At 33.9% G+C, this 19,225-nt stretch overlaps 1 protein-coding gene and 1 non-coding gene across 2 annotated transcripts; both read left to right on the top strand.

Annotated features, from left to right (window-relative positions):
• Positions 1–1,979: 1,979 nt before the first annotated feature.
• On the top strand, positions 1,980–17,702 carry LOC112019248 (uncharacterized). Its single transcript, XM_065762320.1, has 14 exons — positions 1,980–2,262; positions 3,002–3,363; positions 4,574–4,748; positions 6,933–7,016; positions 7,101–7,342; positions 7,453–7,663; positions 7,936–8,015; positions 8,312–8,396; positions 13,179–13,310; positions 13,407–13,520; positions 13,628–13,675; positions 16,421–16,505; positions 16,930–16,986; positions 17,133–17,702. Exons 2-14 carry the CDS (start codon positions 3,143–3,145, stop codon positions 17,261–17,263), a joined length of 1,665 nt encoding a protein of 554 aa, XP_065618392.1. The 5' UTR covers positions 1,980–2,262; positions 3,002–3,142; the 3' UTR covers positions 17,264–17,702.
• On the top strand, positions 4,813–4,912 carry LOC112019288 (small nucleolar RNA snoR99). Its single transcript, XR_002883664.1, has one exon. It is a non-coding gene; the product is annotated as a small nucleolar RNA snoR99 (small nucleolar RNA).
• Positions 17,703–19,225: the final 1,523 nt, after the last annotated feature.

Here is a 19,225-nt window from a genome sequence, read left to right as displayed (position 1 = left end):
TCTACATAATAATGGGGACCATGTATGTACCATTAAAGGAAGAGCAAATCACAAAATTTCCCAAAACCATTACCAAACAATGCAGCTTACAAGCAAAAATCTTATTTTTATTTATTTATTTTTTTAATGTGGGTTTTTGTCAGTTTGTCTCTTTGAGTCTTTTGCTGCCATTTTTGAATTGGAATTGTTGATAGTTTGAGTGCTAAGGTATGGTCCCATTGACATTATGCCTGTACTCCAAGAAACCTCCCATTGTGTCTTTGACGTTGCGTCTGACTTTTTCTAGTGGTCCTCTCCCCACGAGAAAGTAATAAACAAAAGCCGATTCAAACTTCGGTGCTGTGTTTGTGTTTTATTTCTTTTCTTTGTACCCCAAGTTTAAATTAAAAACAAACAAACCATGAAAGACACTGACTGACATTTCTTTTTTGATGTTTTCAATAAAAACATTTAAGCCTTAAATTTCTCTTACAGCTATATCATATTATGACTACCTAATTATTAGGAAACATAAAAAATAAAATGAAATTCATATTATGAAAAGATCACTAGCATCTCTCATCGATCGTTTTATGAAATAGAAATTCTAATTTATAAGGTTCTTTTGTTGTAGTTGTTGAAAAGTACCACTTTCATTTAAATCTTTCAATACCCTCTAATAAACTTTTGCTAGTTGAGAGACGTGTGATAGTTTAAAATTTTAATATAGACTACACAAAATCAAATAAATACCTAGTATCACAAATTTAATTTAAAATTAAAGAAAATTGAAGGATTTATATGGAAGGATATTTTAGAAATAGACATAAGAAGATCAAAATAGACTCAGTCCCACTGGGCCAAATTGCAAGTCATGCAATTGGCCTCTCTCTAAGACAAAATATATAAGCCGAAACAACAATATCACTTTCTTAAAAAAGAAAAAAAAAAAAAATTATCACTTAATATAGAGACAATGGATTAGGCAGGTGCTTCCCAAGGGTGGTGGTTTAGGCGGCACCTTATAATTATTTAAATCTAACTTCTGAATAGAAGTTATTTGATTCTTGTTACCCCACGTGGTCTTGCATTAACCAATCAAGCTCCTTTACCTTTATGCAATCATCAAGATAATTATATCCTAGAGATTTGGATAGCAGCTCTTTTATTTTTTATTTTATAATTTGAAGCCAAGTCAAGTTATATATGATGGTGCCGGTTTCTTTGGTTTGAAGAGGTGTGTGTGAAATCTTAAAAGCGACTGTTTGAGAACTTCTTCAAAGAAAACAAACTTGGAACTTATGCAATATGTTAAAAAATAAACCCAAGTTGATAGTGTTAAGAAATGTAGTGATTACTAAAAGATGACATGTTTCTGTTTTTCAGTTTGATTAGAATAATTATTGTTTATATAATAACACCTTTATTTAATACTAATTATCAACATTAACAGCTCTTCCCCTAATCAATAGACTAAACAAAGCAATCATGTCATGTGCATCATATCATAATGATGTGATTCAAATGAATTAACTACCAAAAAATAAAAAAATAATTAATCAACAATAGAGTAAAACAAAAGTTATTACATATTTATATACATAATATTTTCACAATAAATTTTAAGTAATAAATTATTACTGGCTGTTGGTGAGTTCAAATTAGAACTAGTATTGATTTACTACTTAAAATTTGTTGTAAAAATATTGTGAACATAATATTTCTCTACTACTGTTACTTCAAAAAATAAAAATAAAAATGTTACATAACCTTGGTTAGCATTTTTGTTTAAATAATTTCTTTCTGTTATTTGACAATGACATGGTTTTAACAAAATTAACCAAACCAATCAATTACAAATTCCCCTCCCTCTCTTTTTTTATAGTAAAAATTGCCTTCTCCAAAATCCAAATCTCACATACAAAAAAATATATATATATATATATAAATATATATAATTTCTATATTTGGGTCAAAAGTGATGCGCAATACGCACAAATCTCCCCTATAGGATCAAAATCTCGTGTGAGATCCGAAAGCACCAACAGAAAAATTTTATTTTTTATAATCTCTCACACACTCACACATTCAAATATAATAATAATAAAAAAGAAGAAAAACAAAATTTGTGAAAAACATAGAAGAAATTTAAAAAGCTCGGAGCCAAGCCGAGCCGAGCCGAGAGAAGAGAAAACGAAGCGAATCCGACAATGGCGGAGTGACTGTCAAAATTTGATTGCTTTTTTGGGGGGTGGTGGTCTCTTTAGGGCTCGCGGGATCACGGTATATGCTTTTCCTTCCCCATTTGACAGTTATTTTACGCGCTTCTCCGATTTCTCTCTCTCTCTCTCTCTCTCTCTCTCTCTCTCTCTCTGTGTTGTTTTCTGCACCATCTTTGATTTGTACGGATTTTGATGTTTTGAAGTTTCTTCCTTTTTGTTTTTTGGTCCGCCAAATTCGTTACATTGTTGCTGTCTTTGTCTTGAAACTGCGTTGATTACTCGGAGAAATTAAGGTATTTTAAGGAAATTTGAAATTTGAATTTTTTTTTGTGTGTAAATAATGGAATTGGACGAATTCAAAGGAAAAATTACATTTTGTTTTGTTTTGTTTTTTTTTTTTTTTGGGTTGAATTATGTTTAATCATGTTTTAAATAATGCAGATTACAGGGCATTGGATTTTTTTTTTTTTTTTTTTGGCATTTGAGGACAAATAGATTGGTGGGTTTTTTTTTTTTGGTGATTGGATTTAGTGTATAGAGGTATTGAATTATACACATATGGTATTTTTGAGGCATTCTAAGGAAATTTGAACTTTATTTTATTTTTATATATTGAATTTTGAAGCATTTTGACTTGTATTTGCCAAATAATGGAATTGGAAGAATTCAAAGGAAGACATTACGTTTAATTTTGTTTTTGTTTTGTGGGAAATTTATCTTTCTTTCTTTTTTTTTTTCGTTAAATTATGTTCGTTAATGCATGATTATACGTTTTCTTAATCATGTTTTTAATAATGCAGATTACGTGGCATTGGATTTTTTTGGCATTTGGGGACAAATGAATTGGTGGGTTTTTGGTGGTGATTGGATTTGGACTTAGTATATAGAGGCATGGAATTTATATAGTATTTGAGGTAGCCATTTGGCTAGAAGAGAAGGGAATGGATTCGGCAAGGAGTTGGTTTCAGAAATTTCAACCACGGGACAAGTTGAGGGCTTCAACGAGGAAAAAAGAGCCTGGTGAAGAAGGGATTGGGATTTCGGACTTGCATGATGCAGAAGCACTTTCCAATGTCACAAAGCAGAAGGTTGCGGCCGCGAAGCAGTATATTGAGAACCATTACAAGGAGCAAATGAAGAACCTGCAGGAGAGGAAGGAGCGGTATGGTTTACAACCTGTGAATAAATAGTTGTTAATTTTTTCTTTTGGATATTAAAACACTTGGGGGCTGATTTAGCTGTCTATAAAACAGAACAAATTGCACGTATCCATGGCCATTTTATTGTTTTAATTAGTTGTTTCTGTTCCTATTGTTAAGCAGGAAAAGTTAAATAGTTTAATGTGCTCTACTACATGGAGTATGTCATAGAAAACAACCTTACTTGACAATTAGTCTCAGTTTTATCAGATAATACTTGTATCAAACCTAGAGCCTGTATTGGCTATGTATTCTATTTGTTAAGCATAGTGATTCTGCATGAAGCTGTATAGTTTCCCTAGAAGCCTCCTCTCCTCCTTCATTGTTAGCAGAAAAATTGAACTTTTATCTGTAAAGGCTGTAAATGGTAGATAGGGAGTAAAAGGTAGAAGTAAATATAATAATCTCTCTCTCTCTCTCTCTCTCTCTCTCTCTCTCTCTCTCTCTCTCTATATATATATATATATATATATACATATATATATATATATCTGTGTGTGGGTGTGTAAATTGGTAGAAGTATGTCAAGGATTAATAAATCTTATTTTTCTTGGTAGCTACACTTTTTTTCTTTTGTTGAAAAAAGGTCGTACCTAATGCATAAGACTCCTACTTTTGTGGTTGGTTTGTTGTCTTACTCTAATTTTGGAAAGGCTGATTCCAGACTTGAACATGGGATGCTTCACCTAGGCTGAGAGAACTTGCTATTGCACTCTTTCTTCTTCCTCCTTATGTTATATTCTGGCTTCCTCAAGTGTGAAGGGACTATAGATTTTGATGTAGTATTTATCTTAAGTATTTTAAGTAATGAGTGATTCCTTTATCAGTGCATCGATTGCCTGAATTGTATTAATTTGCATAAAGTGTTTCTTTTTTAATAAAGTATAACGGTGTGGCCAAGGGTTTTGTAGCTCAATTGGTACTTCTTGGTATTTCCAATAAAGACGTTTATGGTTCAAATTCCCCCCCATTGTTGTAACTATTGAATTATCAAAAAGTATAATGGTGTGGAATTTTCACTTTATCTCTGATTAATATATTTTAATAAGCCCATCAAAAAAAAAAAATTAATAAGGTACTTATCAAAAAGAACCATTTCATGTATAGTACTAGAAAGTTGAAACTCTAGTGCTGGAGAGCTATAAGATTTCTTGTTTTACTTCCCTTGAACAGACGAAATATACTGGAAAAGAAGTTGGCTGATGCAGATGTCTCTGAGGAAGATCAAACTAATCTACTTAAATTCTTGGAGAAAAAGGAAACTGAGTACATGCGCCTTCAGAGGCATAAAATGGGTGCTGATGATTTTGAGTTATTGACAATGATTGGAAAGGGTGCATTTGGAGAGGTATTTACTTTCTTAACTTAATATACTATGATCTCTTTCATCTGCCCCTTTAGCTGTGTTTTGAGTGCTTTAGGGATGAACAGGTCCCTCACATTAATCCATCTGATCCACTTTGTTAGCTGTCTCTTTAGTTGTCTTGCTGATCATTTTAGGGCGGTACATGCTCTCAATCTTATCTCTAATTTTTTACTTATCAAAATAATATTTTTGAAAGAGCTATTTATCCTAGTTTTCTGCTAATTTTTTGAAGGATAATTATTATATTATAGTTCATGTTAAACTTATAAAAAATATTATAGCCCACATTATGAACAATCAAACCTTTTAGTGATTTTGGGTTCTCAATCACAGTGCTGAAATCATTGTTTGTGAGAATTTTGTTTGAGTGGTCTTGCATCCTTAGCCCAAGTGAAATGCAATCAATTGTAGATTTATTGATTCTCTTTCTTTCCACTAGTTATTCTTGTGTAGTTTTTTAGGGAAACTTTGTGTACACACCGTGTACGTTAGGTCTTTCCTCTATTTTTAATAAAATTTAATTACATTTGAAAAGAAAAAATTGTCTGGTTCCACAATTGGTGAACCATATGTGGCCTTGGTATTTTCACAGTCTCGATCCTATTCAATCAAACACTAAACACGAAGCATTTGTAGCATAGCTCCATATGCACGATTTGTTATTTGTCAATGAAAAATTTCTTACAATCTTGAGCATTCTGACCTGGCTGCTTTTTTGGTTGAGATATCGAGCTTTTTAAAAATGGAGAAAATATATCTCAACCTTAGCTTAAAGATTTATAGTTTATACACACACACATTCACACACACGCATACACACTCTCACACAGAGACATGCGAATATGGGGTTCTTTTATTTGCTATCTTCAGAATTACACTAATTAAGCTTAATTAAACAGACATGAAAGAGCTTATGTTGAAAGCTAGGTTCTTATATCCTTTTTAAAAGAAAGCATACTCTCTTTTATGGCTAGTAAAAGAAAATTCTATATAATGGAACACATACATTTAAGATATCTATGAGTACACAATTTATGTATTCCTACTGTTGGACTCTTTTGGGGAGGGTGATAGTGATATTTTGTAGAAGGATATTTGGAGAATTCTCTTGGATGTTGTTTATGGTGGCTTTTGTGCATGCTTGAGGTTTGGACCACATGGACATGGGGGCATAAGTCTTTAACCTGCTATTACAAGACAGTGATAGGTTTCTTAATCCATGGTAGAGCCCTACTGTAATTGGCATAAGAGTTTTTGTGGAAACAGGAAATGAGTGGTTAGGAAAGTTGTTTCTTTATGCTTTGTGGTGGCTTTTGAGGGAGAGACAAAATTGTTCTCTGAAGGAAGTGGGGGTTTCTGGTCATAAGCTGAGGCTCAAGTGTCTTATCTCTTTTCTGTTGGAGTTTTGATTCAACTTCCCTTGTCTTCATTTTTTGTTGGATTATCCGAATGCAAGTTTTGGGGCTTGATTTGTTGTTTTCCTTAGGGTTTCAATTTTTATTATTATTATTTTTGGTGTGTGTACTTCCCATGTAGTTGCTTACATCCTCCCTTGGAGTTGGAGCATCTTGCAAAATTTATTACTTTTATAGAAGACAATGAGTCAGTTAAGAACTTCCATATGTCCAGAAAATGTAGTACATCTTCTCTTTTTCTTCAAATGTGTTTGGTTCTTTTCAATTTTGCAGTTATTGTTATTGTAATAGATGCATAACCCTAACACAATAAGGGCTAACTACCATTAGGAAAAGAAAAGGACTTTCAAGAACTAAACAAGACTCAACTCCAACTTGGAAAATGAAATTCAACAATAATTAAAACAAGCTAGACTCACCAAAGACCTACTACTCTTGACTCAAAACCACCCCTAACTTGAAATTACTGAGATACATCTTTCTTGTGAGATTAAAGTTGAATTCCAATATTGTATTCACTGCAGGCAATCAATAAGAGCAATTTTAAGAAAGAAGCTTGTCGATATAGCATAACTTAAGTTTCATTGTCTGGGGACTGCTTGAGATGTAGATATTATTGACCATGTTCTTTTTTCCCCCACTCCCTTTCTTTTACTTCATTGTCTGCTAATAAAAATTTTATATTGGTATGTGCTATTAAGTTGTAAGATTATAAATTATATGTAGTATAAATTTGCTTTTTGTGTTGCAGGTTAGAATTTGTCGGGAAAGGAATTCAGGTCAGGTATATGCTATGAAAAAACTTAAGAAGTCAGAGATGCTTCGAAGAGGCCAGGTATACATTTATCAGACTTGCCAGGTGGTATTACTGAGGTTTTGTATGCTATATCTGTTGCCAATTGGCTTGTCATCCTTTTAGGTCGAGCATGTGAGGGCTGAAAGGAATCTGCTTGCAGAGGTTGACAGCAATTGCATTGTCAAACTCTACTGTTCTTTTCAAGATGATGAGTTTCTTTATCTTATTATGGAGTATCTACCTGGTGGAGATATGATGACTTTACTTATGAGAAAGGATACCTTGACTGAAAATGAAGCCAGGTTTTATGTTGCAGAAACAGTTCTGGCTATTGAATCTATTCATAAACACAATTACATTCATAGGTTTGTGCACTTATATGTCATGTTGTATAAATTTAATCTGAAATGGATCAGAAAATGTTATTTTATTTTACTGAAACATAGATTGAGCTAGCTTGTGTTATGCCTTACAGGGACATCAAGCCCGACAACTTATTACTTGATAAACATGGACACTTGAGACTGTCAGATTTTGGACTATGCAAACCATTAGACTATAGTACATTGAAAGACCAGGATTTTTCAGTGGGGAACAGCCCTAATGGGACTGCACAGAATGATGGGCGCCCAAAGCGCTCACAACAAGAGCAACTACAGCATTGGCAAAAGAATAGAAGAACACTTGTAAGTTGTTTCTATTTTTATCTCTTTATCCCTCTTTCCTTAAATCTGGCTCTCTCAAATAAAGTATTTACTCCTTTATGAAATAGTAGCATACTAATATAAACTATAAAGAGACATAATGTTGCCAGCTGCAACTTGTTTGGTGGTTTGAAAGATTTGTTTTCATGCATTGGAAGAGTTTCCATCTCCTTTAATGGATTTTTGATTAAATTTTGTGGTGATGGACACACGATTTTTTATTTTGCTAAATCAGTTGATATTGGGCATTGTAGGCTTATTCTACTGTTGGTACACCCGACTATATTGCTCCAGAAGTTCTGTTGAAGAAAGGATATGCAATGGAATGTGATTGGTGAGTATTGTGTGTGTTCTCTAATGGGTTTTTGGATGTCTCATAAACACTAATCACTTCAATTTTACATGCTATAATGAGTCATGTGCATCCTAGATTTCAGGTGATTTATTTTATTTTTGTGGCTTGGCTTTCACAATAGTTTCTATCTTTAATACTATGATCATACTATTATGGAAACTGGTTGTGTGTTTTTCAATGTTATGGGGCAATAAATAATCACACTTTTATGGGTTTTCCATATAAAATTTAGAGCAGTTTAAATTTGACAAAATCATGTGATTATTGATGTGCAGGTGGTCACTTGGGGCTATAATGTATGAAATGCTCGTGGGTTACCCGCCTTTTTATTCTGATGATCCCATGACAACGTGTAGGAAGGTACACTTTCTTAGATTTTTTGTAAAAGCTTTATGCAATATTTGCTTAATTTTCTTTCTTCATCAATGTGATTATGACAACATGCTTGTCAGTTTGCATTATAATACATTAAAGTCAGCGTCTGATATTGAAGTTTAACTGAAGCTCTCTGCATCTTTTGCTTTTGGATCCCTATGATGTAAATTGGTCCGTAGATTGTTTCCACTCTAATGAAGTGTGGTTAATTGCTCAGTTACAGTGGTTGAAATGAACTGCACTGAAGTTTTTGGTATACAAAAAATTTAATGATCCTGAAATTCCCTGCCAAGGAAGCATGGGTGTGTCATTTTAGTCGGCATAAGGGTCATCAAATAGTCCACGGCCCGACCCAAAAACCCGACGGCCCATCGGGCTAATAGGCGGCACGGCCCGTTGTTATTGAGGCCCATGGATAGCCCACTAGCCCAGTGGGTCAGGCTATGGGCTAGTTTTTATGCCCATGGGTACCCGGTGGGCTAGCCCAGTAACTCAACCCGTTGCCTAGCCCGTTGGCCTAACCCATTGGGCCAGCCTAATAACTCATAATTCATAACAAAAATATATAAGAAGTGTATGAGTGATTGATCTTGAGATATCATAGAGGAATTTCTTAAGAGAACTTCTTCAACCACTAAGATATCCAAAGTAATTGTGCTAAACTTAGTTTACTAAATATATATTTTTCTAGTAATTTATAAAATTTGAATTAACCATTTGACATTTTTTATTAAAGATAAAAATTAAAAAAAAAAACTATTTAAAGACTTAATAAATAAAAAATTAAATAGGTTTCTATCAACAAAACAAAAATTAAATAGATTTGACTGTAAAAAAAATTGTAATTAAGTATTAAATTCTTTAATTCTTTCCTTTAAAAAAAATAGATTGATTATTTCCTTATAAAAAAATTGATTCTTTTCTTAACAAAATAATAAAATAATATGCTAACATAAGTCTATGGGTGACCCATTAGGTCCAACCCAATAGCCTAACTCACTAAAGACAAAATGGGCATTGCCCATGGGCAGGGTTATGGGCTAAGGTTTCTTCTTTCGGCTCAGCCCAACTTGACCCACTAGCTAGTTAATAGCCCATTATGCCCAGCCCATTGTACCCATGGGCCAAGTAAAAAAGGGCCGGGCCGGCCCGACTCGGCCCATTGATGACCCTTACACTTACTTTTGTTATGCTGTTTCGCAGATAGAGGAAGACAAAATGATCAATTTGAGTATTTCTCAAAGTTCAAGGATTTCTAATTTTTTTTTTTTTGAAGTGTCAAGGATTTCTAATTTTAAATTAGAAGCTCACAAGGTCAATTTAATTTTAACCTAAAGTTCAGGAAATGTGAGGGCTGAAAGGAATCTGCTTGCAGAGGTTGACAGCAATTGCATTGTCAAACTCTACTGTTCTTTTCAAGATGATGAGTTTCTTTATCTTATTATGGAGTATCTACCTGGTGGAGATATGATGACTTTACTTATGAGAAAGGATACCTTGACTGAAAATGAAGCCAGGTTTTATGTTGCAGAAACAGTTCTGGCTATTGAATCTATTCATAAACACAATTACATTCATAGGTTTGTGCACTTATATGTCATGTTGTATAAATTTAATCTGAAATGGATCAGAAAATGTTATTTTGTTTTACTGAAACATAGATTGAGCTAGCTTGTGTTATGCCTTACAGGGACATCAAGCCCGACAACTTATTACTTGATAAACATGGACACTTGAGACTGTCAGATTTTGGACTATGCAAACCATTAGACTATAGTACATTGAAAGACCAGGATTTTTCAGTGGGGAACAGCCCTAATGGGACTGCACAGAATGATGGGCGCCCAAAGCGCTCACAACAAGAGCAACTACAGCATTGGCAAAAGAATAGAAGAACACTTGTAAGTTGTTTCTATTTTTATCTCTTTATCCCTCTTTCCTTAAATCTGGCTCTCTCAAATAAAGTATTTACTCCTTTATGAAATAGTAGCATACTAATATAAACTATAAAGAGACATAATGTTGCCAGCTGCAACTTGTTTGGTGGTTTGAAAGATTTGTTTTCATGCATTGGAAGAGTTTCCATCTCCTTTAATGGATTTTTGATTAAATTTTGTGGTGATGGACACACGATTTTTTATTTTGCTAAATCAGTTGATATTGGGCATTGTAGGCTTATTCTACTGTTGGTACACCCGACTATATTGCTCCAGAAGTTCTGTTGAAGAAAGGATATGCAATGGAATGTGATTGGTGAGTATTGTGTGTGTTCTCTAATGGGTGTTTGGATGTCTCATAAACATTAATCAGTTCAATTTTACATGCTATAATGAGTCATGTGCATCCTAGATTTCAGGTGATTTATTTTATTTTTGTGGCTTGGCTTTCACAATAGTTTCTATCTTTAATACTATGATCATACTATTATGGAAACTGGTTGTGTGTTTTTCAATGTTATGGGGCAATAAATAATCACACTTTTATGGGTTTTCCATATAAAATTTAGAGCAGTTTAAATTTGACAAAATCATGTGATTATTGATGTGCAGGTGGTCACTTGGGGCTATAATGTATGAAATGCTCGTGGGTTACCCGCCTTTTTATTCTGATGATCCCATGACAACGTGTAGGAAGGTACACTTTCTTAGATTTTTTGTAAAAGCTTTATGCAATATTTGCTTAATTTTCTTTCTTCATCAATGTGATTATGACAACATGCTTGTCAGTTTGCATTATAATACATTAAAGTCAGCGTCTGATATTGAAGTTTAACTGAAGCTCTCTGCATCTTTTGCTTTTGGATCCCTATGATGTAAATTGGTCCGTAGATTGTTTCCACTCTAATGAAGTGTGGTTAATTGCTCAGTTACAGTGGTTGAAATGAACTGCACTGAAGTTTTTGGTATACAAAAAATTTAATGATCCTGAAATTCCCTGCCAAGGAAGCATGGGTGTGTCATTTTAGTCGGCATAAGGGTCATCAAATAGTCCACGGCCCGACCCAAAAACCCGACGGCCCATCGGGCTAATAGGCGGCACGGCCCGTTGTTATTGAGGCCCATGGATAGCCCACTAGCCCAGTGGGTCAGGCTATGGGCTAGTTTTTATGCCCATGGGTACCCGGTGGGCTAGCCCAGTAACTCAACCCGTTGCCTAGCCCGTTGGCCTAACCCATTGGGCCAGCCTAATAACTCATAATTCATAACAAAAATATATAAGAAGTGTATGAGTGATTGATCTTGAGATATCATAGAGGAATTTCTTAAGAGAACTTCTTCAACCACTAAGATATCCAAAGTAATTGTGCTAAACTTAGTTTACTAAATATATATTTTTCTAGTAATTTATAAAATTTGAATTAACCATTTGACATTTTTTATTAAAGATAAAAATTAAAAAAAAAAACTATTTAAAGACTTAATAAATAAAAAATTAAATAGGTTTCTATCAACAAAACAAAAATTAAATAGATTTGACTGTAAAAAAAATTGTAATTAAGTATTAAATTCTTTAATTCTTTCCTTTAAAAAAAATAGATTGATTATTTCCTTATAAAAAATTGATTCTTTCCTTAACAAAATAATAAAATAATATGCTAACACAAGCCCATGGGTGACCCATAGGTCCAACCTGATAGCCCAACTCGCTAAAGACAAAATGGGCATTGCCCATGGGCAGGGTCATGGGCTAAGGTTTCCTCTTTCGGCCCAGCCCAACCCGGCCCATTAGCTAGTTAATAGCCCATTATGTCTAGCCCATTGTGCCCATGGGCCAAGTAAAAAAGAGCCGGGCCAACCCGACCCAGCCCATTGACGTCGGCACACCCGCATCAAACTCAGCGGGACGCACTGTGCTTCCTGGACACGGCTGCACGCACGACCCCTGACCAAATTTTTTCCCAACACGGCCAATACAGTCTGAAATGGTCCAAAATACGACCCAATATGGGCCGAAATACTTGTTAAAAAAAAAAAAAAAAACGTTAATTTCAAACTTATCTTTTATTTAGTTTTAGTTTCAAACTTTCGATATTGTATTCTAATTTATGAACATCATGTAATGGTTATGTATTCACTTTATTATCTACTATTGCTCTTAAATTGATATATGTTTACCATTATATTAAAAAAAATGCTTAGCAATTATAGAAAATAAAAATAAAAATATATTTAATAATTAATTACTAAAAGTATCCTGCCGCACCTGTGTCCTACATTTTCAAAAATTACTGCGTTGCTGCACCACACCCAAATCCACACCCGAGCTTCCTAGTTCCATGCAATGATAATGAGGCTGAGTTGAGTCAGCAGAATTTATTTGATTTACAGTCCTTTGATTCTGAACAATTGAAAATTTGTATTTTATGGGGTTAATTATGAATTATGAATTTTGAGAATAATAGAAGATAGTAAGAGGATCAGAATATCAGACACAAATCATGCATAACTGACTCTACTGGCACAAAGTATAATTATTCCTCCTGCTGATTCTCTAGTTCTTCTAAAATACACTTAAAAAAAAAAAGCATGTTTGGCTGCTGATTTACTGATGTAATGATATTTTAATTTGATTGCTTCTGCATGACTTGTCATACTGGATCCAGTTTTCTTAATGGTTCTTGGTTCCTCATGGAATTAGTAATGTTCCATCTCATATAAGATGGACACATGCAGGGAAGGATGGCCAATTTGTATCTCTGTTTAATTTCATGTGGGTGCAAAAGAAATTTTATTGCCTTGATGTTACCATTCTTCCCTATTTATGCAGATAGTAAACTGGAGAACTCATTTAAAGTTTCCTGAGGAAGCAAAGCTATCTCCAGAGGCAAAAGATCTTATTAGTAAACTATTGTGTAATGTAAGCCAGAGGTTAGGATCAAAAGGCGCAGATGAAATAAAGGTGTTGTATGGTGTGTCCTTTTCTGAAATTTTTGATTTGATCCATGAGCTGCTTGCAAATAACAGGAATTACCTTTCTGCTTCTTTCTTTTTTCAGGCTCATCCATGGTTTAAAGGTATTGATTGGGAAAAGATATATCACATGGAAGCTGCATTTATTCCTGAGGTCAACGATGAGTTGGATACTCAAAATTTTGAAAAGTTTGAAGAGGTATAAATGTTTTTCAATTTATTTCTAATTTCATGGAGCTACTTTTTTATGGGCATCTCCCATTGCTAATCACACTTATTTTCTTTTCCACTTGCTTTTGGTTTCAGTCTGATAATCAGTGTCAGAGTCAACCAAAAACTGGTCCATGGAGAAAGGTAATTTTCTAGTATTACATGCTACTTTAGCTGTTCATCATTCATTCATATGTAGTGTAAATATATATTGCCTTTTAATCCATCGGTTTGTGCAAGCATGAGGTATTGTCTATTCATTTAACTCTGTTGCCATTACATATAGGCCAAAAGAAATTAATCATAACGCAGGATCAATAAAGTAGAAGTCGTGTAGGTTCTGGTCTGGTAGAAGTCCACTGGCACCTTGGCAGTTGCTTTATTGAAGAATGATAGTAGTAATTCCACGCTGCTCTTGCTAGGTCTACTAATGATTTTTAATTTGTTTTTATAAATGCTATGTTTGTGAATTTAATTGAAGGGGCAAAGATAAGGAAGTAGGGTTTTAAAGTTTCTTTCTCTAGGAAAAGCAATGGAATGCTAAGGGGCACTTGTTTAAGAAATTTGCGTCAAACTCTTAATGTCGTTAAAGAACTCTGGGCATTCTTTGCCCACAGATTAAAACAAAAGAAATACTCTTGTTACAAATTTTGTTTTGTTTTCATTTGAGAAACTTAGGCTTCAATGGAGATGTAAGTATATTTCTGCAATTTTTTCCTTCCAAATTAGCAGGATGTTACGAGGGCAAGGGACCTCTTTTAAAGCTTGAACTTTTGCTGCCATTGGTCTTTGGATCAAGCGGTATCTCTTGCCATTTGATGTAACTTTTGTGAGTTGTATTCAAGTATAAAAGAAAATATTTAACTTTGTCAGAATCTTTTTTTTTGGGGGGGTAAACTACACACACCCAGTAGGTCTTGAACCCACAACCTCACTCTCCTCCTAGCACTCATAAGGGGAGGAGGCACCAGTTGAGCTAGGGCTTGATGGCATTGAAGTTGAAATTTAGAATTCAAGTAGTAGCCTGGGAGAAAGGGGAGATAGTTTGCTGAACATTGTGGACAATCCTTGCTTCTCTCAGAAGCGGCCTTTAACAAATTTGTTTCTCAGACATCACAGGATTATACTGAATAATATTTGGTCCAACAAAAGTCACATAATAGATATGATATATTCACATTGGTGCATATATTGATGGTCACAGACGTGATGTTTTATGCTAAACTCAGTTATTTGTTAATGAGCTTTAGTTCAAATGCTACTTCATTCCTTTATAAGATCAAGGTAGATGATGAGGTTGTGGGTTTAAACTCACCAGAGTGTAACTTACCAAGTACCAACAACAGCAACAACAACAACAACATGCTTTAAAATCCCAAATCTTGGGGGTCAGCTATGGATTCTGAACAGATTAGTTAGGGTCAGCCACATGTATGTTTTTTTTCTATTCTATTATATTTGAAGTCATATTTTCAGTCACTTCCTTAATTGATAAGTCATCTTTTATTACTTCTACTAATGTTATGCTAGGTCATCATCTATTTTTTATAGTTCTCTCAACTTGGTCCAACTCACTTTTTCTTACCCTGCATTAATCGCTCTCCTTTGAACATGACCTAACCATCTTAAATGATTCTCATCTTTTCATCAATAGGAGCTATACCCCTCTCTTAAAGCGGATTTTCTCATTTCGTATCCCGTCTTTTTGTGTATTTCCACTTATTCTCATTCTAGCTATACTCATTTTATGAATATGTTGCTTCTTAATAGCCTAATGTTAGGTACTATAGAACATAGCTGGTCATATAGTCTTATAAAAATTTCATTTTAACTTAATAGGTATTCTATGATCACACAATATTCCTGATGCACTTCTCCACTTTATCCACCCTCCTCTCATGTTATGATTCACATTCTCTTTAGTCTCTCTATATTTATGAATTATTGATCCAAGATTTTTTTTTTTTTTTTTTTTTGATAGGTAAGAAAGTAACATTATTGAAAATAAAGAGAAAAAGGAATGCAGAGTGTTCACAATAATGAACAAGGAACAACACAAAAACAAAGAAAAAAAAGGAATCAAGAAACTAAACTAAGAGATAAAAGAAATTCAGTAAGGGAAGAACAATTCGAGAGACCCCAACACCAAGACCAATCAAAAAGTCCACTAGCACAAATCAATCAACTAAGCCAAATAATTCTCAGTATCCTCAAAAGTACACCAACTATGTTCCTTCCAAATAATCCACAACAAACGGCCTGGAACCAAATTCCAAAAATCGGAATTATGTTTCCCAAGCCATTGCTACCAACTAAATAATGAGTCAGTAATAGAACCTGGCTCTTGCTCTTTAGTATCTCTTGGCCATCAAGTCTTACCACACCTACGTCTATATTTCTACTTTACTAAATTGACATTCTATGCACTCTATTTTAGTCCTACATAATTGAAAGCCTTTAGATTCTACAACGTCTTGCCAAATTTCTAACTTGGCAACTCGCTTCTAGTTTCATCCACTGAAACTAAAACATCTACAAAAAGCATAGACGTGTAACTTACTACTACTAATAAAAAAAATCTAGACTTGTTATTTGATTTCATAGTCAAGATTTGTTTCAATTGGGGATAAATCTTCTCTATTTTGATTGAAGAGCTAACTCTAGCCTGACTTCCTTAGGATTATGGAAATTTGAACAACCCTTTCATGTTTGCAGTCTGATAGCTTTGGGTCAATGCTTCATAGGCTGATGATTTATGAAATGTTTTGTATTTACTAATCTTAGTAAGATTTAGATTTTGAAGTAGTTAATTCTTAATATTTGTATAATTTTTCTAAAAAAAATTTCTTGTCAACCTTTTCTTTTTGCACCTTTATCCTTTCTTTGCAGATGCTCTCATCTAAGGACATCAATTTTGTGGGTTACACGTATAAGAACTTTGAAATTGTCAATGATTATCAAGTGCCTGGGATGGGTATGTCTCTTTTTCTCTAAGTTATTTTTGTTAAGTGGGCTTGGTGGAGGTGTCAGTTCTGGTTATTTCTGTACATGTTTAACTTGTCTGACAAATGATATATCTTGCGTTGTGGAGGCTCTATGTGTAGTTGGATGTAGTAACAACAACAGCCTTAGTCCTAAAACTTGGGTTTGTTATTCATCCTCAACCTGCAATTGGAAACACAATTCACTTAAAAAAAAAAAAAAAAAAACCTTACCAGTCTGGTTTGTTATTGGGAATACACTATGCTGTCTGGTTGTCTAAATAGGCTGGGTTATCTTCAAACAACATGCAGGAATAATGACTCCGGCCATTTTCTTGTGCTGGTTCTCTTGTATTCCTAATTTTTATTAGTCAAATACTTTTTTCTATAGCTGATTTTATTTTTCTTTCTTTGTAGCTGAGTTGAAGAAGAAAACCACCAAACCAAAGAGGCCAACTATCAAGTCACTTTTTGGTAGGCTTATTTATACCTATTTACACCTTTCAATAGTTGCACACATTTTTTTCTTCTTCTTTTTAATTATCTAAAGCAGTATTTATTTAGTTGATTGGCATTTTTATCCATGGCTAAGAGAAGCAGTATTTGTTTTCTTACAACAGAAGGTGAATCTTTGTCAGATATATCTGAGGTATCAGAAACGTCTTCAAATCATCAATCTGTACATGGAAGTTTCTTGAACCTCTTGCCTCCCCAACTAGAAATATCTAAAAAACGGAATGAATCCCACTAACCAAGACAAGCTTCATCTGATGAAGAGCTCCAGTCCTTTAGTCAACTCATTTTGACTTTTAAGTAATGAGGTGTAATTTTTGGGTTCTGCATTTGAGTCGAGTGTGGATATATCGGCTTGGAATTTGAGGTTTGTTTGAAAACTCAAGCTTTAGAGTGTGAAGAAAGGCTGCTGGTTTTGAAGCAACTAATCAGATTTGAGCCTGCTTGGATAAGAATCCCATTAGTGATATAAAAAGGTTAAAGGAAAAATGAAAAGTAAATACTAATTCGTTACTTTTGACATGTATTTGGCTTCCTTTTTTTTTTTCTTTTTTTTTTTCTTTTTTTTTCTTTTGTCAATGTGTTAAATGCTGTACAAATACACTCCATCAACTCATTTCCATGTAAACGTTGTGTATTTTTATTGGATCTAATGATAACAAAGTATATTTTTTCCTCGTACAAGCTGTTTGATCGTATGCTTTTTGAGACGATTGTGCTGGACAACTTGGAGTAGTCTTGTAATGAAAATGTGGGGAGGTTTGTTTTCTTCATAAAGATACCGATTAGTTCCATTTGATGTGTTATGCTTCCAAATTCATTATAGACACTTTTGTTGGCAGTCTTGAGTCCTTTTTGTAACAAGGCAGTGTACTCAATGAGAGAAGAAAAAGAGAGAGGAGGGGGAAACAAAGGAAAAAGACGTTTATAAAATTGACTCTAGAATTTCTAGATTATGAGATTACCACGATGTTTGTTCATCTTCAATTTCTTCCTGCATGTTCAGAAATACCTCAGTTCACAAAATCTTTGTTCATAATATTTGACCTTTTTTTAAATTTAAAACCTACTCCTAGTCCAACCCTCATTGAAAATTTCGGATGAGTAGAATTATCATTGTCAAGGATACACAAAAATGAAGCATATGGACAAAATGCTAGGGTAACAAACACAAAAAAAGAGAAGAAAAAGAAGCAGATGAGCTTTCTTTATGAACCTTGTATTTTCCCAGTAGTATAGTATATAATGGTAAAATGGAAGCGTTAGAATTTTTTAGGACTTCTTTCACAACAAAATTTTCAGAGTTATATGAAAAATGTAAATTGTTACATTTCAATTGAAACCAATTAAAAACTTCCTTATCGTGATTTAAGAGTTCTATTGACCTTTCCTTAGCCTAATATTCATGACGAGGTAGGCAGCTCACATACATGAAGAGGAAAAGAGAGGGTCTTCCTTGATATTAAGGTGTCCAGGTGATCAAAGGTCACATCACAAGTGGAAGCAATCGATGTTTTGGTTGAGCAAGGTCATAGGCTTATGGTTTCAACTTCATGCAACTCAGTGCTACAAAATTAGAACTTAATGCTAAACAAAATTTGATAAAATCATAATTTATTTCTTGTAAACTGGGTTTATTTTTTATAAAAAAGCTTTTGACATTTTCTCTAGGAAGTATGGACATGTTCTCTAAGAAGTACGGACATTTTATTTGGGATGCCATACTTGTGTCGTACCAGGGTCATACCCATCATGTTATGTTGTAATTTTTCAGATTTTGCTCATGTCATGGTGTTGTACCCGTACCCTTATCCGTGTTTGTGTTTTCTAGCATTTTCTACCATTTTTTTGGTCTAGAATTCTTAACCGCTGGTAAAACATATTATGGCCAGTGCAATTGGAAATCGATATGCATTGCTAATGAGACACGCCGCTTGTGAGTGATTGGAACAGGAAGAAGTTGTTTATACTGAATAAACAAGCTTAAGCCTGATTTCTGGATGTACATAATTAACAATCCATATTTGAGGAAGCCTAAAAGATTGATTATGTGTGAGTTCAAATGACATGACATGATGTGCACCTTTAGAATTAGATCCATAAAAATTAAAATTTGATCATGAAATGAATATAGTCCATTTCTTTATGAAATGGAGAGGATCCAGGCCTGTGAAGAATACTCCTTAACAAAGCTTTTATG

The sequence above is a fragment of the Quercus suber genome, unplaced genomic scaffold (genome assembly GCF_002906115.3).
Source record: "Quercus suber isolate HL8 unplaced genomic scaffold, Cork oak 2.0 scaffold_452, whole genome shotgun sequence".
In the NCBI taxonomy this organism is placed as follows: Eukaryota; Viridiplantae; Streptophyta; class Magnoliopsida; order Fagales; family Fagaceae; genus Quercus; species Quercus suber.
The sequence above is the reverse complement of the archived record's forward strand: the minus strand, read 5'-3'. Positions and strand labels throughout refer to the sequence as shown.